The 27,431-nt window shown below is 33.9% G+C and overlaps 1 protein-coding gene and 1 pseudogene across 2 annotated transcripts in view; both read left to right on the forward strand.

Moving 5' to 3' along the window:
* Positions 1-12,213: 12,213 nt before the first annotated feature.
* The window catches only part of ARHGAP6 (Rho GTPase activating protein 6), a 337,783-nt gene continuing 322,565 nt past the window's right edge, over positions 12,214-27,431 (forward strand). For both annotated transcript variants that reach the window (XM_051984535.1, XM_051984533.1), the window contains exon 1: positions 12,214-12,640. Coding sequence is in view for 1 of the 2 variants with exons in the window: in XM_051984533.1 (XP_051840493.1) it covers positions 12,596-12,640 (45 nt within the window). In the remaining variant the exon portion in view is untranslated. The remainder of the gene's footprint in view (positions 12,641-27,431) is intronic.
* The window catches only part of LOC127553360 (eukaryotic translation initiation factor 2 subunit 3, X-linked-like), a 135,427-nt pseudogene continuing 120,942 nt past the window's right edge, over positions 12,947-27,431 (forward strand).

The following is a 27,431-nucleotide window of genomic DNA, read 5'->3' on the forward strand; positions in this document are numbered from 1 at the left end:
GGGCTATAGAACGAGAAAATGGATAAAGATGCTGAAAGTTTGTAGTGAAGAGTGGGAGAAATGAAGGAACTCACAACATATGATTTCAATTTTCTCAATAATTTGGAAGGTCTTTTGCTGAGAGAGAATGGGCTGTGGAGTAACATTTCGATTTTGAGGAAAGAGGATAATGTTTGGACTGTTGTTGGAGATAGTATGATAGACTCAACTAAAGATAAATCAAAGAAATGGTTTGTAGAGTCCAGAACTTAGATAACATGAATTTACAGTGGATCCACTTAGCTTGACTTCAGCAGCATTCAGTAGTTTAGAAGAAGCATAGAAAACAGTTGGTAAATGTGACTTAGGGTTCAATATTAACTAGATATGAATAATGGAAGGACAAGTTTGAAGACAGTATCTTGCTGAAATATTAAATCTAGAACATAGGTAAATAGTTTCAAAGAATAGGAAAGGATTGTGGGACTAGGAGTTCTGAGTAGGAAAAAGATGGATTAGAAAGAGGAAGATAGATAGAAAACCAGGAAATCGTGATTAGAGTTAAAAAATAATGTAAGTATAAACATGTGGCTTGATGATGACATTTTAGGTATAAAACCCATTAGCTGAGTGAGGATGAAGTTCATGAAGATGGAAGCTGGTAAATATGAAGGATGTTTGGTGAGTTATCATTATGAGTATTGAAGACAGGAATAACAAAAGATGAGAATGGAAAGGAATGCTGTGTGGGTGTTAATGAACTTCTTAGTTAAGGAAAGAGTGACCTGGAATCCAATATGTGTCACGAACAAGGACCTGAATGGGAATGATGCAGAGAAGTGTATTTTAATGGAAGGAAAAGTTGCTGAGTGACAATGGCAAAGAAAGTACTGGAAACAAGAATGGGGAATAAATAGTATGCTAACTTCTCCTCCTGGCCCTATTTTTTGGGATAAGTGAAGAAGCAGCCAGCAAAGGAGATTGGTAGTTAAGGATGAGATGTTTTCAGGAGAAAGCCAGGTTCTTATTTATAAGTGCTAGAGGATGGAAAGAATGTGAAAGGAAGATATGGGGACAAAGGGGAATTTGTTAATAAAAGATCAGAAGTTCTAGAAGGCACACTGGAAGAGTAGGGTAGATGAGGTTAGGGCTGAGTTGAAAAGGGATAAGAACAAGGAGAGAAATAACAACGGAGTTTTGCTGGCAGACAGAAACTCTGAATCATAGGAATTGGGAGAGCTTGGAGCTAAAAATTTTAATAGAACTGGAGAGGTACCAAGTATGGATAAAATTGTGTGCCAAGTTGACCCTCAAGTTTCAAAGGGACAATCCATCATATGTGATAATCATTAGTCTATGTCACCTCTTTTTCAGGGTGAATATAACCAGTTTCTTTAACCATCTAACATTCAGATCACAGTTATGTAAATTCAAATGAATCAGATGAAAGCTGAGTACATAAATGTTGCAGAAAATTCAGAGTGATGAGATTTATGGAGGAGAAGTTAGCCAAACTTCTCTTCCACCCCAGAATTCAGAAATTACCCCCAGAAGTAGGAGTCCAATGATTAGTCATTTTTTTGCTCATGGGAGAGAATTACTATTTTTTTTTCCAGTTTGGAAGGTTTTTTTTTTTTATTTTAGTAATTCTTGAAGGTGGTTTCCCTTTGGAAAGTCTGGGGATACTAATAATAGCCTGTATAATTTATTTACTTTGTTTTATTGCTTGAGTGTAGGTTACTGTGAGAAAGGAAGATATTCGTGGTTTTAAAAAATAAAAGTTTCTGGGAATCATTTCTAAAGGCTTTGAAAGAAATCACATGTAGAATTGTTTTCATCCCAAGTCATAAAGACAATATAAGGAATTATAACTGACAAAACTACAGGAAATATGATTTGTTCTATAGGGTACTTCGAGCTGACAAAGTAATGCTAAATTGTATTCATTTTTCCCTCATAAATTAAAAGTGGAGAAATATTCCTTTGGTCCTTGACTGGTTAATCCTAAAAGCATGAAACATTCCTGTATAAACAGGCGTAGAGGGGCAAGGAAGAGATATGATCCTTGCATACCTACCTATTCATTCAAACTTGTCACTAGGCTAAGATGACTCAACTTATTATTGAACTTCTTATTGCTCTCCTTTGGATCAGCCTTTGCAGCCACATTGCCTAAAAAAAATTCCCCAATGTCTTGTTTTTAGAAGTCCTTCTATACTTTATAACCATATTCATCACAATCATCAAATATTTCATAGTGTGATAGACAGCCAGCCAGAATAGTTTGAAAATCAAAATGTCAGTTTTTACTTTGCAGGAATATGACTTTTCTTATATCCAGCTAAGTTTCCTTTAAGCCCTGAACCCATATATCAAGGCTGATTTTTATGGCTAAGCTGTTTCTCAAGTCTTACTTTGATATATTGAGTATATCATTATTTTTCTATTTACCCATATGAATACAAAGAAGGATGCTAAATGACATAATGCATAGTATTCTGGTCATGGGATTTAAATCCAGACTTAACTATTTAACAACTGTGTGAACCTGGGGAAGTGGCTAATCTTAATTTTATCAACTGTAAAATGAAGATAATAATAGCACCTACCTCCCAGGATTATCTTGAGGATCAAATGAAATAAAATTTGTAAAGCACTTAACACATTAATTGGCACAAAGTAAGTGTTATATAAATGATTGCTATTATTAGTATTGCTGTTACTATAATTATTATTTTCTGTGTTATTAGAGCTCTTGGTAAATTACTGAAAATTTTTTTAAATATTAGAATGGAAAAGCAGAACAGAATGCTAAGAGCTCAGAGAGGCAGTCTTGAAAGCAGAAAGACCAGTATAGGGCCTGTACCTGATACATATTTATTTATATGACACTGAGTGAGCAAGTCACTTAACCTGCTCCAAGAAACTTACTCCATCACAGAGTTTCAGAAGAGATACTTACTGCATCCAGAAAAGGAAATTTGTCATCTGAGAGCTGTCAATGAAATCCATAGGTCCTTCCCTTTAGAGTTTTGTTTGATAGATTTGGAAGCAATTTTTAGAGATTACCTTATCTTTATTTTATCCTTGTAAATTTTTGAAAATTAGGTTTACAAGGAACCTTAAGAGATCAATAATCTTCTTTTAAAAATTATTATCAGGTAACACTACCACTATTGAAAAAGTTGGTAGCAAGGTGATCTGAAGAAGTGGAATTAGTAACAAAGTACAGAATCATCACAAGTATTGATACAATATGTATTGCTACTTTTTGTAAAAGTCTTCTGTCAGATACCTATGCTGTGCTATGGCTTTTGTTGCTGATGAAATAAAATGGGAAAATCTAGATTTGCAAAACCAGTCTTCTAAATGTAACTTCCTTAGATCTTTTTGTCTTTTTTTCTAAATTTTCTAAACTCCTTTAAGGACAGAACATTATCTCCATAAACTTCAAAAAGTGAACAATTAATTTCTGCATTATATACACATAAGACTTTATAAATATCTCATTTTATTCTTAAAACAACCTTGTGAAGTAGGTGAGGCAGAGGTTGTGTCTTGTCTAGAGTCATACATCTAGTAGTGTTTGAGGCTGGATTTGAATTCAGATTATTCCAATTCCAGGTTCAGTGCTCTATCCACTATGTTATGTAGGTGGCTTAATTAGAACATTCCTTATTGGTGGATAAACTTGTTGAGGAACCACATTTCTAGAATAACAAGCATTCAGGGTACATTAGGCCACCACGACTGCCCTGTAATATGACCACACACTACAAGTTAAAATAATGTACTTCTAATAACATGATTATGTTATGTAATATACCAATAATTAACATTATAAACTCATTAAACAACCATTTGCATATTACAATCATTCTAGGTCTTTTTATGTGACTTCAGGTCTATCCTTATATACAATATACTTATATACAATAGGCATACAAATCAAACATTGACTGATAATAAATCATAATTTCATGATCCCTACATTTTGTTATGTGACCCTATATGGGATTGTAATTCAGAATTTAAGAAGCTTTGAAATTCTAGGGCACTTTTGAATGTGGCTTTTCAAGAAACATCATTTAGGGGCATCATCAGAGTGTAAAGATTGGCACTCTAAAAATCTACCATCTGATACAGGGCTAGATTTAGAGTCAGGTGATATGAATTTAAATATCAACTCTGTCAAGTCATTTGTGTGAGCTTGAGCAAGAAACTCAATCAGTTTCCTCATCAGTTAAAGTGAGTTACAGTGATGATCTCTAAGGTCCCTTCTATATCTTAATACTATGATCCTATAATCACATAAGTTATAACTTTCATTTTAATCTTATATGTCCTTCACCTCCACAATAGCCACAGGGCTATTCCAGATATCTTTTCTTTCCTACTTTTTTTTCTTAAATTGCTGTCTCATAATATATCTGTGACCCTTCCTGCTGAGCTTTCTTTTTGGTCCCAAACACATGTGTGAATTGGTGCTGGTTGTTTATTCCGCATGGAGCTGGAGATGTAAACTATTTCTTACAAACTTATCTTTTTCATATATTTATATATATTTCTATATTTGCATGCATATGCATTTATAGTCTATATTTCCACATGCATATAAATGTATGTGTAAAACATATATTATATATATATATACTGCAACTTGTTTAGTTATTCCTCTATTGATAAGTATCCCCTCAATTTTCAACTCCTTGTCAACATAAAAAGAACTGCTATAAATATTTTTATGCATTTTGGTCCTTTCCCCCTTTTTTATGATGTCTTTGGATTCAGACTTAGTAGTAGTGTTGCTAGATTAAAGGGTATACATGGTTTTATAAGCTTTTGGGCATAGTTTCAAATTGCTCTCCACAAGGTGGATCATTTCAAACTCCACTAACATGTGTTATCATCATAGTTTTCCCTCATCCTCTCCAATATTTATCATTTTCTTTTTCTGTCATGTTAGCCAATCTGATAGGCATAAGGTGGTACCTCAGAGTTGTTTTAATTTAATGCCTCCTACTCTTAAATCTTACCTCATTCTTTCCCTCTCAGTTGAAATGCTAGGACTTCCATGAAGGTTTCTTATCCTTCAAATCAGAAATCATTCTCCCCATAGAATTTGTCTTGTATCCCTCTTTTTTATTTGCATATTACTATCACTATTATTATTATTAAATCATTTACCTTATATTATTTCTATGAAGTTCAGATAAAAGGGACCTAGTCTTATTTGATTTTTATTTATTTATTTATTTTATTGCTCTTCTCTAGCACTTTTGTGGTTAAACTAAATGAAGGAGAACTCAACTAAAAACCATTAGACAACATGAGTAAATGAAAAGGATTTTAAATGATGCTCTCCAATCACTTACGTAGCTATGCTTATTGTGGTAAAAGTTTTAATGGTTTGTGGTAGAAAGACCTGGAAAATCCACCCTCAGCCTTCAAGTTTTACTTTTCACATACAGCTAACCAATATTATGCTTGGAATAACCACAATGTATTAGAGTATTCAGAAATTACTTAACTGAATAGCAATATGAGTGAATCACTATATATATATGTATGTATGTATATATATATTTTGAGAGCTGAAATTGTTTGATTTTTACTTTTTGCATCCCAGAGCCTAGAAGAATGCCTGACATTATAGACATTTAATAAGGGTTTGTTGATTAATTGATAAGTTTTCTTTCTGAATTGCAGGGATTTTTAAAAATCCTATTTTTCTGTTTCATCAATCTTTGTATCCTCCTAATAATTATGAATGTGACAAATTAACCACATTTCTTATTCATTTTTCTGCAACTCACATTTTGAAGAAAGCAGAAAATAACTATAAAGTATGTTTATACAATCTTATTTTTATTGATACTTCATGACACCAAATCCAATTGATTTCTAAATATATTCCTTCTTGTATCAGTAAGCCATTCCTTTTAAATTTCCATATTAGTCATGGATAATGACATAAGAAAAATACAGACCACCCTCAAAAAACAAACACAAGAAAAATAAAAACAAAAATAAAATGTGCTTTGATCTGCATTCAGACCTTACTGGTTCTTTATCTGGAGGCAGATAGCATTTTTCATCATAATTCCAACTGTTTTAATCATTGTATTGATCAGAATGGTTGAATCATTCACAGTTGTTCATTGTATAGTATTGCTTTTACTATGTACAAGGTTTCAACACAATCATATGCCAGTACTTTTTCAGTCATTCCCCAATAGATAGGCATCCCCTCCATTTCCAATTCTTTGCTCCCACAAAAAGAGCTGTTATAAATATTTTTGCCCATTTATGTCATTTTCCTTTTTCTTTGATCTCTTTGTAATGCATACATAGTTGTAGTATTACTACATCAAAGGATATACACATAGTCCTTTGGGCATACAGACAGGTCTCACTTAACATAAGTGGACCATTCCATAGATCTTCTCCTTTCTTTGCAGAGCTTCATGTGGTCATAGCTTCAAATTACTCTAGAAAATGGATGGATCATTCATAACTCTTAATAATACATTAGATACCCAAGTTTTCCATATGGCCTCCAACATTTAACATTTTCTTTTTCTGTCATTTTAACCAATATGATAGCTATGAAATGGTATCTCAGAGTTGTTTTAATTTCCACTTATGTAATCAATAATTTAGAGCATTTTTTTGTATTCCTATATATAGCTTTGGTTTCTTCTTCTGAAAACTTCCTATTCATATCCCTGGATCACTTATCAATTGGGAAATTACTTGTATTCTTAAAATTTTGGCTCAGTTCTCTATATATTTGAAAAATGAAGCCTTTTTTCAAGGAAACATGCTATAAATTTGTCCCTCAGTTTCTTGCTTTCCTTCTAATCTCATGTAGATTGGTTTGTTTATGCAAACTCTTTAAAATTTGATATAACAAAATCATTTTTAATTGGTTACATATATATATTTCTATACATGTATGTATATGTATGTATATATATATATATATTCTATACCTTTGATCATCAAAGACAGATTTATTTTCAATGTACTCCACTTTTACTATGGCATGAAAATGGACAAATGAATTTCAGAAAAATGCGTGACAAAAAGTTTTCTGGCTAACCAAAAAATGAAATCACAACTCCATGGAACCTAATTAATAATATCTTTCCTTGCAATCCCAGTCTATATTCTATTTTTTCCTCCCCCTCCCCCCCAAAAACCCAAGATTACAAAAGTTTGAACAAATGAATACTAAATAATTTGAAAGGGATGTTTATTGTACATATTTAGAGCTGGAAAGATATTAGAGATTATCTAGTCCAAATACCGTATTTACAAAGGAAAAGAAAAACCAAAGCTTAAAGAGATTAAGAGATTTGTTCAAAAGCCATATAAAAAGTAGTAAGTGACAAAAGTAGAATTTGAATTCAGATTCTTTGATTCCAAATCTAGCACACTAGCTACTATACTAAGTACATTCCTCCTTGGAATGTTATTAAGAAAAAATGTGTCTAGAAAAAAAAATATGTGTGTGTGAAATGGAATTTTTTGCTGGTCTAAGGGAGAGATATATTGGATAATGAATGCAATAGAGAAACAAAAATTATCAATAAAATATATCGTATATAACATGTTTTTCTAGCAATGTGATTTGTAACTCTTATTGCTCAATAATTAGCAAGACATTTGGAACTTTTCTAAATCCTGTAGATTTTAGAGACTTTAAGCTAAATAGAAGAGACTAAGGGTTAATAATTCACTTTACTCCCTCTAACCATTGGTGTACTTCAGTCTTCTATCCTGTCTCCTTTGTTCTCCCTCTATACTATTTCATTTGATGATTTTTATCAAATGGAAATATTTACCATCTTTATGCTAATGATACTCCTGTCCCAGTCTCTTAGCTGATCTATAATCTCACAACCTTGAATTGGGGATTAGTAGACACTTTAAACATACTATGTCCAAAAGAAAACTCACTCTTATTTCCCCCTAAACCCTTCTTCCCTGACCCACCTTCTCTATTACCGTAGAGTCATTGTCACTTTCAGGCACTGAGTTTTAGAACTGATTTTTCATTGTCTCTCACTTCCTCATCTTAAATCCAAACTGTTGCAATACACTCCTTCTATCCCCTTATACTAAATCATTCTAATTCAAGCACTAATCCATCATCTCACAGCTGCAATAATAATAGCTAGCTGGTGGATCTGCCTAAATCAAATCTTTTCTTACTTTAATCCATTCTCTATTCAGCAACTAAAGAGATTTTTCCTCAAACTCAATTTTAATCATGTCATTCTCCATTTCCACCCCCACCTCACCAGTGTCTCCTTATTGCCCCCAGGAACAAATACAAAATTCTCTGTTTGGCATTCAAAACTCTTCATAAGACTCACTTACTTACTTGAACTGATGCAAAGTAAATGAGCAGTATCAGGAGAACATTGTACATAGTGATAGCAATAGTATTTGATGATCTACTATGAAAACTTAGCTATTCTCAGCAATATAATAATTCAAGAAAATTCTGAAGGACTTATGATGAAAAATGATGTCCTTCAAAGAAAGAAGTAGTAGAGCCTGAATGTAGATCAAAGATACTTTTTCTTTATTTGGGGGAAGGAGGGAAGTTTGGTGTGTTTTCTTTCACAAAATGACTTACATAGAAGATGTTTTGCATTTGTGTGTGTGTGTATGTGTGTGTGTGTGTAAAACCTATGTCAAATTGCGATCTTTACAATGAGGGGAGAAGAAGGAAGGAAAGAATTTGGAACTGAAAACTTTTCTTAGGGGAGGAGTAATGTTAAAATTGTTTTTATATGTAATTTGGAAAAATAAAGTAGCAAATAAAATTATAATAAATAAATATATGAAAACAATACTTCATGACCTAGTCCCTTTCAGCTTTTCTAGTCTTATTAAATCTCACTCCCCAATAAGTACTCTTTGATACAGTGATACAGGCCTACTATTTCATAAATAAAATACTCCATATCTTGGTTCCAGTTATCCTCTCTGGTATCCCTTATGCCTAGTAATAGTCTCCCTCCTTCAATCCAATTAATGACCTCCCTGACTGGCTTTAAATCCCAAGGAAAATTTTGTCTCCTATAGGAAACCTTCCCCAGCCTCTCTTAATACCAGTGCCTTCCTTCTGTTAATTATTTATCTTGTACATAGTTTGCTTTGTATATATCTTTATGTTATCTTTTCTATTAGATTACAAGCTCTATGAGGGCAAAGATTGTCTTTTGCCCCTTTTTGCATCTCTAATGCTTAGCACAGTGCCTGACATATAGTAGGAATTTATTAAGTGTTTATTGAATTGAATTCAATCAAATAGATCTTGATCTTAGAGATTGTCTAATTTCTTTTCTTAAACTCACTGACACATCCCTAGAGACAATCCTTCAAAACTGGAAAAACAAACTCACAACCCATTATCTCTTTCCACCCTAATGTAACAATGGAGACTTGGCAATAGATATGTCAAAATACAGAAGTTATGCCTAAAACATTCATATAATCCATAGTAAAGCTGGGTTATCATTGGTTCATTATAATACCATAGAACCTATACAGTCATTTTCTTATTACAGTACACATATAAACTCAAGATATAACAGGTAATTGTCATTTAAAAAATAAAGCTGGTGCACTCATTGGCTAAAGATGAAAGGACTAAAATTATGATTTGTAAAACCCTAAAATAAATCCCATATTGTTTAGATATATTAATCATTAAATAGTTATGAAAGAAAGAGAACTCCAATATCAGTCTGCAAAGTATGTGTGCGTGAAAAAGACAGAGAGAAATATAATTTAGGCATAGGATGAACCAAAGGCTTGGGGAGAAGCCAGAACCCATAATAGGCTACCCCCATTTAAATATTATGGATTTTAAAATGTCTAAGTTGGAGAAGGTTGAATGTATAAAAATTCCCTGAGTCCTATTAATCCTTTCTTCTCCTCCCCCGTCTTTAGCCTTATATTCCTTAGGAAATTTTTTTTCATATTCCATATTAGCTGTAAGTCATACAGGCAAATACTTGGGTTTTGGTAATTGAATTTTGGCATTATTTTGATTGTTTCCTATTTTTCAGAACATATCCTATATATCTCCAGCCATATCATCATATCACCCCCACCCCCCACCCCTTTTTCAGGTCTTCTTTATGTGTTGTCTTCATCTTATGTTAGAATGTAAACACCTTGAAGGAAGGGATTGTCTGTTTGGTTTTTATATGTATCCATGGACTCTGGCCTCAAACTCTATGTGATCCCAGTCACTTTACCTGTTTGCCAAAATTCACTGGAGAAGGAAATGGCAAACCAGTACAGTATTTTTGCCAAGAAAACACAGGTCTATGGGGTCATGAAAAGTCAGATATGGCTGACCTAAAATTTATTAAGCACTTAAGTTTTGCTCTGATGTATACACATGTATATATATGAATATATTATATAATATACTTGTGTGTGTGTATATATATATACATTATTGCTATTACATTCCATTAGAAATCATAAAAGATATAGATAAATACAAATTATACAAAGAATTTTAAAGAGAAGGCAACACTTAACAATTTAGACATTTAGAAAAGGCTTCATGAAGATCATACATACTATATATAGCTTTGAAGAAGGCTAAAAATTCTATAATGAGCAGGCAAAGATTTGAAAATGCAAATGCATGGAGACTGGGGTTGGAGTATCATAATAATTGTACAATCTGCTTTAATGATTGTGAGGGAAATACTTTGTATAACCTGAAGTGCTATATAAATATGAGTTATTAATCTAACCCTCTCATTTTATAGATAAGGAAATTGAGGTCCAAACAAAATAAGTCAGAGCCAGTCCTAGAACTCACTCAGGGGTCTTGATTCCAAGACCACTACACTTTTCACTATAAATATTCCTTATATTTCTTAATAATCTTTTTTGATTCTTTGAACATTGTTGTTTTCTCTGTGGTGGTCCTATAGAAATACCCTAAAAAAAATCCTTAAAAATTTTAAAAGTGGGTCTCTGTTTTCTTGTAAAGCTTGGAGTTAATAAAATAGCTTTGCAACTTTTACTTAAGCTGTCCTCCTGCTTTCCTACTGCACTTCAACCCTGGGCCAATTTACAATTCATCCAAACTAATTGTTCCAAAAATGCATACTTGTGGATAAATTCCAAAGGTTTTCCATATAAATGCATACTATAATCTGGGCAATAGACATTATGGAATGATATGGACAAGATCTGCCAAAAATAAATTAACAACAACCAAAAAAACCCCAAGCAAACCCTAGTTATGATCTTCATTTTTAGAACTTCCCAATCTATGAGATCACAAATTCATTTGAATAATTAAAAATTCAAATATATTCTCTAGGTTGACAAAAAAGTTGCTCCCTCTCTTTGAGCTTAAATATTTTACAAAGTTTTGCTTTGCTTGAACAAAACAGATCTCCGCCCTCCAATCTCTGAACTCTTGTTTCCTCCCCTCCCCTTTTATCAGTATCCCAAGTCCTGAATAGCAGCACACCCTATTCCTACAGTGCCTCGAAGATCTAAGTCAGAAACTGCCCCTTCTTTCTAGCCAGCAGTGTCTCTTGGTTACTCTGTGAAATAACGGCCTCCAGTACCTTCTCGGTTCAATTATGCCCCTCGACTTCCCGGCGTCCCCCTCGAGCAGAACCCTTAGATTAGAGTCTTATGTTTGCCGGACCTGCAATCCTTTACGCAGCCCCTCCCCAAAGGTCCAATCGCGGCTGTTCCCTCCTCTTGGGCCCTGAAGCAGACACTCCCCTAGTTCAGTTACATGCTTGTGGTAACCAGAAGTGACAGGCTGTAAGTAAAATGAAAGCAACACTTTGGAGAAAAACATAGCATTATTTGGAATAGCTGGTAGTCAGCGGGCTCAGAACCTTAAAGTCACGTTTTACAGTAAACTCCTCTGGATTCACTTGGATGCCTTCAGTTAGTTTCACTAGTCTTCCAGTCCTGCACGGCTTGTCCCTCTTTCATTGAAGGAGATGGGGCAGCGTTGGTTGGCAGCTGGCAGGTAGAAAGATCCGACTCTCCACCTGTTGTTCTGCTGGAAACGAAGCTGCAGGTTCCACTGCCAACAGCTGGCAACAGCAGCCTGAGCAGCAGCAGCCGCAGCAGCAGCAAGTGTGGCTCACGGAGAGCGGAAGGAATTAAATGCCCGCCCATTGCTTCTGACAGCCTCCTCCTTCTTTCTTTTTCTCCTCCTCCTCCTCTTCCCTTCCAGCTTCACAACGTGAGAGGGGTCGTGTCTGCGGATCTGTGTGTTCTGTCGTGGTGGTTTGTGGTGTTTTTTGTTTTTTTCTTCAAACCAACAAAATAAGAAAGCAGCGGCCGGGTTCTGAACCGTGAACAAAGCTAGTGCTGTCCGCAGGATGGTGGTGAAGTAGGGTTGGATCGGAGTGCTCGCCCTGACCGCTTCCAGGGAAGCTGGGGAAGAGGAGTGGAGGACTAAAAGGAGGAAAGGGGGAGTCCGGGTGCCCCGGCAGAGCCCGGGTCACTCGCACCCTTGCAGCAGCGGTTTGCGGCTGCTACACACACCGCCTCTGAACGCCTGGGGACACTAGTTTTGACTTCAGAGGGAAGCATGGGGGACTCAGTGTTTAATGAGAAGCCCCAGCTCCACTATGCGGTAAGTTGTCCAGTCCCTGAACCGGAGATGGGACTGGTCAGGGATGGGGGTGGAGGAGCTATTTGGCCCGCTGGGAGGTTGCTGAAGGATCCCAGCCCCTTACCGTGTGTGGGCTGTTAGATGCTGGAGGTGGGCAGGGAGAGCGAAGGAATTCGTGCGGATGCTGGAAGTCCTTGGCGGTGGGGAGTGGAAAGAAGGGCGAAGGAGGCCAGGACGAGAGGTTTTCGCTAAATGAAAGGGGCTGGTAAGGGGACTTCTGTTTGCGTGGCATTGCCTCACCTGTTGGGCACTCACAGCAAGTTGAAGATGGCTGGAAATCGGCCCTTGAACTCCTCCCTGGACTGTTACCGTAGTACCCTCGGGGACGACCCCTGCAATCTAATCTTACTTGGGTGTCTCTTAAGTACTGAGTCCCAGAAAACTGAGGAAAGGGGAATTTCTGTCCAGCCAAATCAAACAGTGCACACACCTGGAAGAAGGGAATGGGGCGGGGGGGGGGGGGGGGGGGGGGGGGGGAGGGAGGTTAACTGTAGTTGCTCTTCCTCTGCTATCCTCTGTGCCAAAGGGGATTAAAAAGGCTACTGACAAGGTGGGAGGGCTCAAGGCTAGCTCTTGCTGCGTGGATGCATCTGGACTGGGGAGAGGGAGTTGAGAAATGGGGCGCGCCTTGAGAAATTATACTCTACTGAGTTCCCAGTGCCTTCCAAGCTGCTTTTGAATGCCGAATGGGCTGATGGTTCTTTTCCTGACTCAATCCGGACCAACCCATTCAGCCTTTTGGTCAAATATGTGGAAAGGACAGGAATAGAATTGGATACTAGTCAGTTTTTTTTTTTTTTCTTATTACTTTTTTAAATGACCTCGGAGGTGAAATAGTAGATCACAGAAGAAATGCTGCAGGGGATAGATAAGCACGTAATGGTTTGGTTTATTTATTTCTCTTCGTAGGGATAAAATTTTCCCTCCAAGTTTTAAAGATAAGCATAATTTATTTTTCAATGTAGCCAATGTCTGAAATAGTCTCTTATCTACAGGCTGGCCTGAATATTGGAGACCTGGACCCCTTTTTGGTCTCATTTAGTAGTTTTATGATAAATCATTTACCCCATCTATAGGGCCTTAGAATAGATAGGGAGTTCTTAACCTAGGGTCTGTGTATAGATTCCAAGGAATATAAGAATTTACGTGGTTTTTAAAAAGATATATATTATAAACATATTTCAATAAAATTGGTTTCTTTTGAAATATTATGATTTTATTTTATTCATTTAAAATGTTATTCTGAGAGGAGGTTCCTAGACTTTACCAGATGGAAAGGGAAGACTATGACACAAAAACATTACTAAAAACCTGGTGTAGATGATCCAGAAGTTTGGGGGAGTCCTTAGTATCATGTGACTCAGTCCAAAGATATGACGGAGAATTCATGTTGGACTTACAGATTTCCTTTTTTGACAATCTGCTTCTTGTAATGGGTATAATGTTGGCCTAGGCAAATGCTTGACCTCTACCTTTTGGGAAGAAGAATATATTAGAGTGTAAATACTATTTATAAATGTTGAGAGATGTCCCCATATTTCCTAAAAACTCATTCTTTGCAAGCTTATTTCAGTGTTACTAAGTTTGTTTTTAAGCAAGAGATAATCTTTTAAAAATAAAAAAAAATTTAAAAGGTTAGCTTTTCTTTCATTTTTACCAATTAGTCTTGAAAAATAAACCCAGCACAAGATCAGAGGTAGCCTAATGCAAAGACCCTATTTTACTCTTGCCCATTATCTCCTTAGAAACCTTAAGGAAAGTTTATGCATTAATTGTAAAGCATGAAAATAACAGTAACTACATTATTTGAGGTAGTTTCTCTTTGGTATAGATCAGGCTAACCAAAAGTAAATCATTAAAGGAAGTTGACTATGAGCGATATATCATAGTTTACATATTTTTTGGGTTTTTGTTTTTTCCCTAATCAAATCAAGGCTTTTTGCAAATTTTGAGTTTCAGTTTATCCTAATTTGTTTGAAAACAAGAGAGGAAATGTCTAATATTTTGGGGAACAAGCTGTAATCTCTCTGAAGTTGCTGTTGGGGAATTGGGAGCACAACAGGGGATAGTAGACATTTACTTTTAACAGCGATTTAATACATTATTCCCCACCCTCCTCAGTGTTCATCTCTGAAATTCAGCCTATTGTGGTAGGATGCACTACAGCCCTTTCTGGACCTTTGGAGACATATCTCTGATGGTATATTATGCACTATTCTAGTATTGATTGCCTTAAGTTTATGTCTGGATATTATTTACACAATAAATTTAGGTATTTTATCTTATCCACTCCATGCTAGAAGAATCAAAGTTACACTGGAGGTCTCAGGTCATTATTATGTATTATGTATTATTATTGTATTCTAGTTTATATAATGTTTGATACACACATTTTTTCTATATCTGCTATCTCATTTTTATCATCTAACAATCCAATGAATTAGTTAATACCTACCTCAATAATTGAAAGAGCTTTGCAGACAAATATAAATAGCATCCTTGTTTGATGAGGAAACAGGTTTCCAACACACATATGACTGGTGTCAGAGACAAAATTGGGAGGAAGGAAAAGAGAGAAGGATGATTTATGAAGTGTCAATCCCCATGTTAAGTACTTCAATAATAATAACAGGAACTAACATTTATACAGCACTTAACCATGGCACTGTGCTAATTCCATTATAATTTTTTGATCCTCACAATAACCCTACAGGGGAAGAAGGTGCTATTATTATTCCAGATAATAATATTTCACACAGATAAACAGGAGTTTAATTGACCTATCCAGAGGCACAAAGCTAGTAAGTATATGAGGCTGGATTTGAACTCAGATCCTCCTGACTCTAGGCCCATTATTCTATGTATTAAACTGTCCTACTTTTCTCTGATTTTTCTCTTTCATGGATCAAGGAATGTTTATTCCACCACTACTTGTACTCTCAGTTGAATAAGTAGGAAAAAGACAGCTATATTCAAATTAACTTCAAAGAGAAAGGAGCTGAAATGGGAGAACCAGAGAACTTGTGCCAAAGTATGTATAACGTACAGATTTGATCCAAGAAAGAAAAATAACTTGAAAAATTTATACATAATTATCAACTGATTCTGAATTCAAGGTGAGCTTTAAAAAAAAGTTAATTCAGTCCAGGCATGAAAACTGTGTTCAGTATTAATGAATGTTCTATATTTTGAAATTTCTATTTTTTCTAAATTGCCACTTTGATCTTCATTTAACAGACAAGTAAGAATTCCATTTCAGATCGCAGAAACAGAAGATTTACAATTTAATTCTAAAATAGCACTCTGTACCTTTTTGGAAATAAAGGTTCTTATTTTATTTTTCTCATATGAATCAAAGGAGTAGTTGGGGTACTTGCTTTAAGAAAGTTGCCATATTTGCTATATCAAGGGGATACAATTTGACTTGTCACATTGTACCCAAAACAATACTCCCTAATTGATCTGATTTCGATGTTTGGGGTCTTAGCTACACTGGCCAGAAACAGGTGGAACTAGATTCCTAAAATACTATAAATGAAAGTTTACTTGTTTGCAATGGCTAAAATTGGAGTCAATAAAGTACTTTTCTATAATGCTAGTAACATCTTCATCTAATTTGTGTAGGCAAATAATAAATTTTTCTACCATTCTTCATTGTTACTGAAGTTAAAATAATTGGCCAAAAATGAAACTTAATAAGTTTCATTAATGTGGAATTAATCAAGTAAACTGCCTGATTCTAAGTCAGACATAGAGTTGGAAAGAAGGAATTTAATTAGACAACAGACTTCCAATCTAGCCTCTTAGATTTACCCTGTGACCTTTGCTTTTCTATCCCCAGCTCTTCAGAGAATACCTGGCCTTTGAGTAACATTAGCTAACCTTTATAAAGCATTTAATTTTGTTTCCAAGATATTTTATCTTACTTAATTCTCACAATATCCCTCAAAGATAGGTACTATTCTTATTCTCATTTTATATGTAAGGATATGGAGAATGAGAAAAAGAGATTAAAGTGACTCTCTCAGGGTCTTTCAAATACTGTCAAAGGCAGAATTTGAGGTCAAGACATCTAATTTCTAAGTCTAGTATTGTATCCATTGAATCTTTTGGCTGTGTCCTAGTAGGAGTAAGCATTTGGCTTGTTGATTTTTTGGTTGAATGATTTATCTTAGGTAAATCAGAACCTTTCTACATTTAGATGTTCTTACCTATAAAATAGGGATAATAACAATCATACCTCCCTTAGAAAGGTAAGGTGAAAGAAGTACTTTATAAACCTTAAAGAAAAAAAGGCGTTCATGAGGTTGAGCTTATGACATTATTTATTTTTTATTTTTATAATAGCTTTTTGTTTTTCAAAATGCAAAGACAGTTTTCAGTATTCACTCTTGTGAAACCTTGTGTTCCAAATTCTTCTTCTTTCCCCTCCCCTAAAGAGCAATTAATCCAATATAGGTTAAACATATGCAATTCTTTTAAACATATTCTCCATTTATCATGCTGCACAGGAAAAATCAGATCAAAAAGGGAGAAAATGAGAAAGAAAGAAAACAGCAAGCAAACAACAAAAAGGAAAATCCTATGTTATGATCCACATTCAGTCCCCATAGTCCTCTCTCTGGATGCAGATGGCTCTCTCCATCACAAGTCTGTTAGTCACTTCATTGTTGAAAAGAGCCACAACCATCACAGTTGATCATCACATAATCTTGTTGCTATGTACAATATTCTATTGGTTCTATTCACTTCACTTAGTATCAGTTTATAGATGTCTCTCCAATCCTTTCTGAAATCATCCTGATGATAGTTTCTAATAGAACCATTACCTTCTTGTACCATAACTATTCAGCCATTCCCCAAATGATGGGCACCCATTTAGTTTCCAGTTCCTTGCCACTGCAAAAAGGGCTGCTACAAACATTTTTGTCTATATGGATCCTTTTCTCTTTTTTATGATCTCTTTGAGATGCAGACCCAGTGGCAACATTGCTGGATCAAAGGGCATGTACAGTTTAAAAAGAGAAAAAAAAAATTTGAAAAAAAACCATATAAACATGTAACCTAGATGTATAGATGCAAACCTAGGAATCTATTTCAAATTTGCTTAAAGTGTATTGACCAGTTTAAATATCAGCCACTCAACTATTGAATAAGCCGGGCTCTTCATTTCATTTATTCCAACGTCTATTGAGGGCTTGCTATGTTTGTAGCATTATGACTATCAGTAACTATGTGTTTAAGAGAAAGTGAACAGTGAAAAATGTCAAGAGAAAACAAAAAAAGGTTGCAAATTACAGATCTTAATCCTGATAAATTATTAAACTTCAAAGAAAGGCTTAATATAGGAGGTATAGTATAAGTTTTGAAGTTTTCTAAATTATTCATCTCAATTGTGATAATGAAGTGGAACTGTGTAATTCCCAATTGACAGAAGAAACTTCAACTCAGATCAAATGATTTGGCCTGTGCTGAAAAGGGATTCATCTCAAAGATTACATTAAACTGGCCTCCTGATCTCTTCTCAGATTCCGACTCCCTCAAAATATAAACAATATATTAAAAACCCTGAGTTCCTGCCAAGATCATGCAGCATATGCCTTATTTCATTACAATATATGGAGTTTATATTGGTGCCACACATTTAAAATCACTTCAGTAAACCTTTAGATTAATATTAGAATATCATCAACACTATTTTTCTTTTAAAATAGATCTTCCAAATGCTTTATGAATATTATTTTTCTACAATCCCCAAGAGATAGGATCAGATTATTTATTCTACTTTGACTAGAAGGTTAAGTGATTTCCCCTTTTCAGATGTGTCTTTGATAGAACCAAGGCTAGGTTTCCAGAAAACAGAGAACTTCAGAAATGAAAAGAATATCAGATCATCAGATTCAACCCCTCTTATTTTCTATTTTAGAATAGTAGAATTTAATGAAGAAGTCACTTACCTCGGGTCACACAAATAATAATTGACACAGATGCAAGGAGAACCTACCTATCTAGGTGAGGTGTCTTCCTAATGAGATCTAAACTTCTTTGGATGGATTCTTGAACAAATTGACTTTTAAAATGAATCCTGAATTTCTATTATCTTATAATGTTTGTGGAAAATCTATTTTTTATTTATACAAACATTATTAAGCAAGTTTATTTTCTAATTAGTTTCTCCCAGATAGAATCTTATCAAACTGATTTTTTTTTTCAAAATTTATCAATACTTTTATTTTTCAGGTAACGGGTTTTTTAAAAAAATAATTATAACTTTTTATTGAAAGAACCCATGCCTGGATAATTTTTTTACAACATTATCCCTTGCACTCACTTCTTTTCCAACTTTTCCCCTTCCTCCTTTCACCCCCTCTCCCAGATGGCAAGCAGTCCTATACATGGTAATGGGTTTAAAAAAAAAACAAAACCCTGTAATTTCTACATCTCCCAATTCGGCAAATTTTAAGCCCTCCAAATATATCTTCCAATATGCAGCCACATAGTTTGGTAAAGCAATTTCTATGTTAGCTATGCCTGCATTTCTGTATTTTAAGTGTATTACTTCTCCATTAGAAGGCGAATGGCATGCTTTTATCTCCATTTATAAGTCATCATTATTTTGGTCAATTTTCAAAAACCTTTCTTAGTTATCTTTTGTGTGTGTGTGTGTGTGTGTGTGTGTGTTTGTTTGTATGTTTTTTTCTATAATGCTATTATCATTGTATAAATTGTTCTCTTTATTCTGCTTACTTAGCTTGGCATCAGTTCAGAGAAGCCTTCCCCATTTCATTTCAATAATATTTCAATTTACTCACAGAATACAATTTTTTAGTTATTTTTTCAATAAGAAAATGGCTGTTTCATTTCCATATTCTGATTACTATGTAAAGCAGTTCATACATACATACATGAAAATGTATATGTATACATACATGTGTATATTTACAAGTGTATATAACATCTGTATACATGTATATAGATCATATTATGTCTATATATGAAAGAAGCCAGTCAATAAGAGTTTCTGTTTTTGCACCCAGCTATTTGACGCTATGTTCCAGGTGAAAAACTAAAATGTGTGCACTACAAAGGACTTTCTGTTTATGTATCAGAATGACTTTGGAAAGACTGCTGGGCTGATGATTCTAAATTATGGTGTTACTTGGTTGGAAAATTATATATGATTTCCTCAGTGTTAATCTAAATAATCAATAAAGTGTTAACCTATCTTCCATTAGGTTTACAGAGGCAGCATGTGAGTCTGTGTAAGCTGTTCACATTACTGAAGAGCCCCAAATATCACATGGGATATTCACCAAACACAGCATTTTCCAGATTGTGACTTCCTTTGCTCCTGTCCTTACTTCCTCTTTGCTGTTTCTGTTTCTCCAGATCCATGTTTCTAACTATAGCCTGGTAAACTGATTTCAGCCTTCTCATATGCCAGTTAACCTCAGCTTAGTTCTTCAGCAACACAGGGATACGACTTTTTCTCCTTAACCATGAAATTTTATTTATCCAGAATATAAGGAGATAAGCTATTTGAAGCAAATTAATATTCTAATTAACCACATATACCTGATGAAGATAAACAATTTTTAAAAATTATGACATAACATCCACCCACAAGTCTAAATCTACTGAAAACAATTTGGTCTTTGGCAATTCAAAAGACAGTCTAGAATATCTCAAGATTTATCTGTTTATAAATGAATAAGACTGAGGGTGACACATTTATCATTGCATCTGAAGCCATCTAGTTATCATTGTATTATTATCATTGTTGATTTCAAAGATGTGGTGTGGGAAACTGGGATTAATCTTTTTCAAATATCTATCTATGTTGCATTAAATATTTTTGCTTTTCCTTTTTTCCCCATAAGAATAAGCTATAAAATATAAGTTTCTGAACAAACAGGAGCTTATCATATCTTCTTAATAAAGGGTGCCCCCGCTGTTTATTATAACTATTTGTTCATAACTCCTATAAATTTTTTTCTTTACTCATGCCTCTAAGCATTTTCCAAAGTGAATCCTTATGTTTCTTTCTTTCTTTTTCTACTATACCATGAAACCATCTGTCTCTTAGTCAAGACTTGTCCCTCTACCTATTCTAAAGTTCAACTAATTTTAGCAAGGTTATCAGAGACTATTAAAACTTTCTAAAATATTTTACAAAAGGTAAGTCTGATAAATATAGAAGAAGTACAGTAATGCCTCATTTATATGTTATTGTTTGAGGGTGAGATTCTTACTATGGAAAGTTAATTTTCTAGGGAATTAAAACTTTAAGCTTTGAGGACTTAAACTTTAAAAAATATTTTTTGAATTAAAAAAAATATTTTCTTCCAAATTGGGAATCTTTCCAAAACATCTTATATTTTCTTGGCATCTTAAACAATGCTTATAAAATACAATTTAAACTTTTTTGGATATGTAGCTCTCATTCTGAAGCACTTAGGTGATTCATCTGAACTTGGAAGTAGGAAGATATATATTCATGAGTTCAAATATGGCCTCACTTTCTTCATCTGTTAAATGAGTTCGACAAGGAAATGGCAAGCTATTCCAGTATCTTTTCCAAGAAAACTCCATGTGGGATCAGATAAGACTGAGCAGCAACTACAAAAAGTTCTCATTCTGAACATCACTTTTCATATCATCCTATGATACGTTTATGTTCTTATGATAGGGAAAAAAAAAGAAACATGGTGAGCTAGTTTTCCCTCTCTGAAATGATAAAATATTGAAATGATTTTTTAAGTTCTATATCTGATTTCTAGTATTTTTTCTATTTCTTTCTTTAGTATTTGTCATTTCTAATTTCTGCCAATCTATCTGTTTTTAATTTTTAAAGTAAATGGCTAATTTATTATATCCGTTCTTCCTTGGTCTTGGAAAATGATAACATCTCTCATCAGAATTGTGTTTAAAATAAGAATAAGCAAGTTTTATTGGAGGATACAAAACATGGTCCCATGAAACAGGAGTTTAGATTTTTGAATAGACAAATTTATTGAGTCTTACTTTATTCTCTTGTTAGAAGTTATTTGCTTAAAAAGTAATAGAGAACGGGCAAATAGAAAAATAAGAGAAATGGCTTCCAGGAGATCCTTTTCCCTTAATGTAAAAGTGTCTCTTTCCTTTAAAGTATTTGCAATTATATTTTGTAATTAAATTTTAGTCCCTTTTGGAAGAATTTTTGTGATATAATACAAAATTCTCAGAAAAGTTACATTATAATTGTCTTTTTGAGATAGGAACTTCAGAAAGTTGGGTCTGTATGTGCTTGAAATTTTGTTTAGAATATGAGAAAATTAGGGGCTGATGTGACCCAGACCAAAGTTAAGAATTTGTAAGTCATTGTGACTATTGAGATTTTCTTCTCTTGTCCAAACTCCCCTCCCTGCCTTTTTTTTTTTTAAAGCAAAGTAATTCTTCTAGTTAGTCTTATTCCTGTATATACTGTACTCTAAAGACTTGAATCTGTATTGTCAAAACTTAAAAGATAAAATTAATATAATCTCTTATCATCCGTTATAATTTTATCTTTGAATCTTACTTATGACTCAAAGATGCTAATATAGTGAACCATCTCCACACTGATAAATTGTACAAAAAACATTAGACTAACTTGTTATTCCAAATATAGAAAGTTAGTGCTGAGAGCTCCTTGACTTTTATTTACTTAAAAGGCATCTCATAGGAATTAGAGTGTAAATGTTGAAACCAAAAATAGTCAACTTTTGTTTTCTTGATAATGAATACCGTTTCTGATGTCTCTTTTTTCTTTTTCTAAATCACAATTAGAATGTCCATCAAACTGGATTCCTAAAATACAATCCGGGGACTGTCACTTTGGGGAATAATTGTTGCAGGAGCATTAACAGAAAGAACAAATCAGCTTGATAAACTTTTTTCTAAACAAAAAACTTTTTTGAATGATTCTCCAGTATACTTTTGCAGCTAAGACATGCAGTAAAGATATTCTTTACTTCTCCAGATAAAACAAAGGGAAATTCTTTTAAAAATTCAATAATTTTGAAAGAACCTCTAGTCTATGTTGCCCTAGGTTCATGGTGCCAGGTAGCTTGTCCCTGGATGCAGGCATAATCCCTAGAAATTGCTTTGGGCTCTTATTTATCCTGGTCACTTTAAATAGACTGACAATGTAATAATAGTCTAGTAACAGAATGGAATGTTTAGTTTGTTCAAAGAACTTGAACATGTTAACACATAACATCATTTTTATAAATATTTACACACATGGCTTCAAATAGTCTCTTTTGTAGTATGATGTCACATTGCTAGTCAGGTCAGGAGAAAGAATCACTATCCTTTATCTCCAAAGGAGTCTGCCCTCTATGAATTCTGATCACCAAGTCAAGGAGTAATCAGTTTCTCAGGGTAAGACTAAGGATGAAGACTTTGTGCCACAGTTGGGGCTCTTCACCCTTAGTGCCAATTTAAAGGATTACCATACTAGAATTTAGATTCAATCTTGTATGACGACATTAAAATTGATTAATGACATGTTTTGATATTGCTTATTGTTTTTAAAAAATATTTTTAACATTTAAAAAGTTGAGTTCCAAATTCTCTCCCACAAATACTGAGAAGGCAAGAAATATGGAATCAATTATATATGTGATATCATTTAAAACATATCTCTATATTATCCATGTTGCAAAATAAAGGCAAGAAAAATAAAGAATATTAGAAATTGTGCTTTAATTTACACTCAGAGTTCTCTCTCTGGAGATAAATCACATTTTTCATCATGAATCCTTTGGAATTGTTTTGAATCATTTAATCAGAATAGCTAAGTCTTTTATAGTTGATCATTGTACAATATTCCTATTACTGAGTACAATGATTTTCCTGGTTCTTCTCACTTCACTTTGCATCAATTCACATAATTCTTCCCAGGTTTTTCTGAAACTATCCCCCCTCATTATTTCTTATAGTGCAATAGTATTACATCACAATCACATACAAAACCGGGTTTTTCATTTCTTTAAAACAATTTGACAAAAGGAAGGATTGGGTCCAGCAAATTACATAATTAAGTGATAAAATTGTTTGATTAACTTCTTATCTTACAAATTCATTAATTCACAACTGGTTTTATTTCATTATATTTTCATGACAAGATGGAGAGTTATGGGATTATAGAGATAACATCTATTATTCCTTTTGCAAGATAAAACATTTTGACACTGGAAGGACTTGTAGAGAGAGAAGAAAACTTGAGACTGTGGTACCAATTTTTTTCATTCCATAATTATCCTCATATTAAGCCTAGTTCAGGTGAAGTAATTCAGCATATGTACTGCAGATTCTGTCAGATTAGTTTCTCTTGTATAATAAAAGATGGTACATGAAGCTTCTGAAAAGAACTATTTTGCACATGGTGTCAAAGAAGTTCAATAACTGTATAATTTCATGCCCAATTATGAAATACAATAGCTCTTTTTTCTCCCTGCACTTTCTCACTTTCTTACCTAATTAATTCCTGTGGGTACAGTTGTCATCTCTGGGCAGATAACTTCTAGATCTGTAGACCTAGTCCTTTCTCTCTTAAAATCTAATCCTGCTTCATTAAATTCTTATTTGGCATTTTGGATTGGATATCTCATAGACATCCCCAACCATTTCAAAAAGAGAACTCATCTTTACCCTTAAATCCACTGTTTTCTATTTCAGTCAAGGATACTACTATTTCCCCTGTAACATCATCTCCTCACTCATATTGAGTGTGTCCCTACATAGCCAGTCTTTTGTCATGTGTCCTCATTTTTACCTTCAAAACTTCACCTACACATTTCTTCTTTTGTCCATTCACATAGCCATACCATTATGTAAGCCATGAATTTGCCTGGACTATTGCAATAGCTTTCTGGTTAGTGTTCCTAACTCTAATTTTAGCTCTCTTTTTACTCTAATTCATCTTCCACATAGCTGACAAATTACTTTTTTTCTAAAAAGCAGAACTGATCCTATTTTCTGCCCTTAAACAATAAATTCCAGTAGGTCCCTATTACCTTCAAGATCAAATACAAATGGTTTTGGAATTAAAAATTCTTCATGGTCCCTGGAAAACTTTTCCAGTACTTGTATACATTACTCCCATGCATTTTCTGGTTTACTCCTACTGACCTGCTGATCATTCTTCACATGTGACATTCCATCTATCATTTCTGTATGTCTAAAACAAGCTCTTTCCTCATTTCTGCCTCTTGGAATCAAAATGCAGTTCAAATACCACTTTCTACTTGAAACCTTTCTTGATTTCTTTCATCTGTTAGTGCCTTCCTCCTCAAATTACTATTCAATTAATTTGTCAATAAACATTTATTAAGTCTATACCATGCACAGTACTAATCTTGCAAAATACATAGAAAGACAAAAAAAATTATGCTCTCTGCCTTCAAGGATGTAACATTCTAATAGGAGAGATAAATGTGCAAATAACTGTACAAAAAAGAAATTTAGATTTATGTGGAATATAATTACAGAGACAAGGCTTGAATAGTGAGAACCAAAAAAGGTTTCCCATGGAAAATAGAATTTGAGGAAGACAGGGAAGTCAGACAGCTAGTGAAAAGGCAAGGAGTTAGGATAAGAATAATGTGTGAGCAACAGCAGGAAGACCAATGTAGCTGTACAATAAATTACAAATGTAGAATAAAATGTAAGAACAATGAAAAGGTAGGAAGGAGTCAGCTTGGAAGGACTTTAAAGGAGATATTGGAGATTAGATAGATATTGGTAGTAATAGGTAGATATTGAAGGTAATAGGGATAGATTAGAAGTAATTGGGAGCCCTTTGAATTTTCTGAGTAGGAGGGTAGTCAGACCTGCTCTTTAAGAAAATTCCTTTGGCAGTTGAGTAAGGGGATGGATTGCATTCAAAGACATAAGGCCTTCCAATTATAGGCTATTGTAGTAGCCTAGCTCTGAGATCATAAAGATTATTTTAGGGTAGTGGCTATTTGAATGAAGAGAAAGGAATATATATGTATATAGATATAGATATAGATATCTACACACAAGAGATGATGTGTGTATATGTATTATGTGTATATATATATTTGTATATGTACATCTCTAATATAAATATATAAATATATCATATTCACTTATTTTTAATAACATTTTATTTTTCCCAAATTACATGTTAGAACAATTTTAAACATTTGGAGTTTTTTAAAATCCCTCTCTTCCTCTTTCCCTCCCCCACTAAGCAATCTAATAGGTTACGCATGTATAATCATATAAAACATTTCTATTTTATTCATTTTGTACATTAAGACTTGGACAAAAAAGAAAGGAAGAAAAAAGCAAAGAATCAAAGAAAAGAAAAGGAGAAAGAGAAAAATAGCATGTGTCAATTTTTATTCTGACAGTATAAATTCCTCATCTGGAGTCAAATAGCATGCTTCACCATGAGTCCTTTGGTATTGTCTTGGATCACTATCATATTCACTTATATAATATATGCATACATATATGTGTATATATGTATATGGGGATTACACTGAAATCAACTCAAGAAAGCCAATTGTTAAATTTTCAGTGTGAACTTTTATACCTCTGCAATCAGCAAATACTACAACTCAGGTATTTTGTTGACTATATAGATTTTTTTCTGAAAGTGATATGAAGAAAGCATTAATAATGAAGATTAAATTTAACAGTTCATTCATCTTTTTGAGAATCTGTTGTTAAACATTTACCAGAATACCCTATATGTATCTATCTCTATACTTTTCCTTCTCAATAAGGATTTAAGTTCTTTGAGGGTAGGGACTGTTTCACTGTTGCTTTTATTTTCCCATTATTTAACATGATTTTTGTTGTTGTTCATTCATTTCAGTCATGTGTAACTCTTCATAAGCCCATTTGGACTTTTTTTTTTTTTTTGTCAAAGACACTAAAGAGCTTTTGCCATTTCCCTCTCCAGCTCATCTTACAAATGAGAAACTGAGATAAACAGAGTTAAGTGACACTAAAATTGAAATCAGGAATTAGAGTCTTCCTGACTTAGGGCTGTTTAGCATGGAGAAAGTGTTTAATAAATGCGTGCTGATTGATTATTATGTAAAGAAAATTAAGAAAGGGCATGAGTGAAGGGACATAACTGCTAAATAAAAACACAGCATTATAGAGAAAGATACAACAATTTGAAGTGTTCATATTTGGTTTGTGTTTGTAAAGGAAAGTCTGTTGTTTCACAGATTACTCTTACCCATTTATTTTTATTTGCTTTTACCCAAGTTAAAACCGGTTCTATAAAGTGCTTAGAAATAATTATTCTGCCTTAAGATCATCCATGTTTTATTAGTATGCCATCTGAACAGGGGCAAGTCAGTTAGTTGAAATCCACTGTCAACCCCTTCTTTCTTTGCTGGAATACAATAATTTGCTGTCCAGTTCTATTGATCTTTCATTCTGGCAAACTCATGAAAAATGAGAACTGGAGTGATCAGGGAGTAGGTTACCTGACAACAAAGAAAGCCCAAAATATTTTCTTGCTAAATATAAATAAAAAACTATGCCCAATGCTATTGCTCAGAATGCCCTCTATACATGAGTGCTCTAGAGTAGAGAATCCGTCTTTTAGGAACCAGAGAACCATGGAGCTTTGTTGCTTAGAAAAGTCAGCCAAGCTGGAAATTTTGTCTCACTCATGTTTTCTAGAAATAAAATATTAATGAACAGAAAAAAATAATAACTGCAGTTATTGGGGGAT

Source organism: Antechinus flavipes, chromosome 3, assembly GCF_016432865.1.
Source record: "Antechinus flavipes isolate AdamAnt ecotype Samford, QLD, Australia chromosome 3, AdamAnt_v2, whole genome shotgun sequence".
Lineage (NCBI taxonomy): Eukaryota > Metazoa > Chordata > Mammalia > Dasyuromorphia > Dasyuridae > Antechinus > Antechinus flavipes.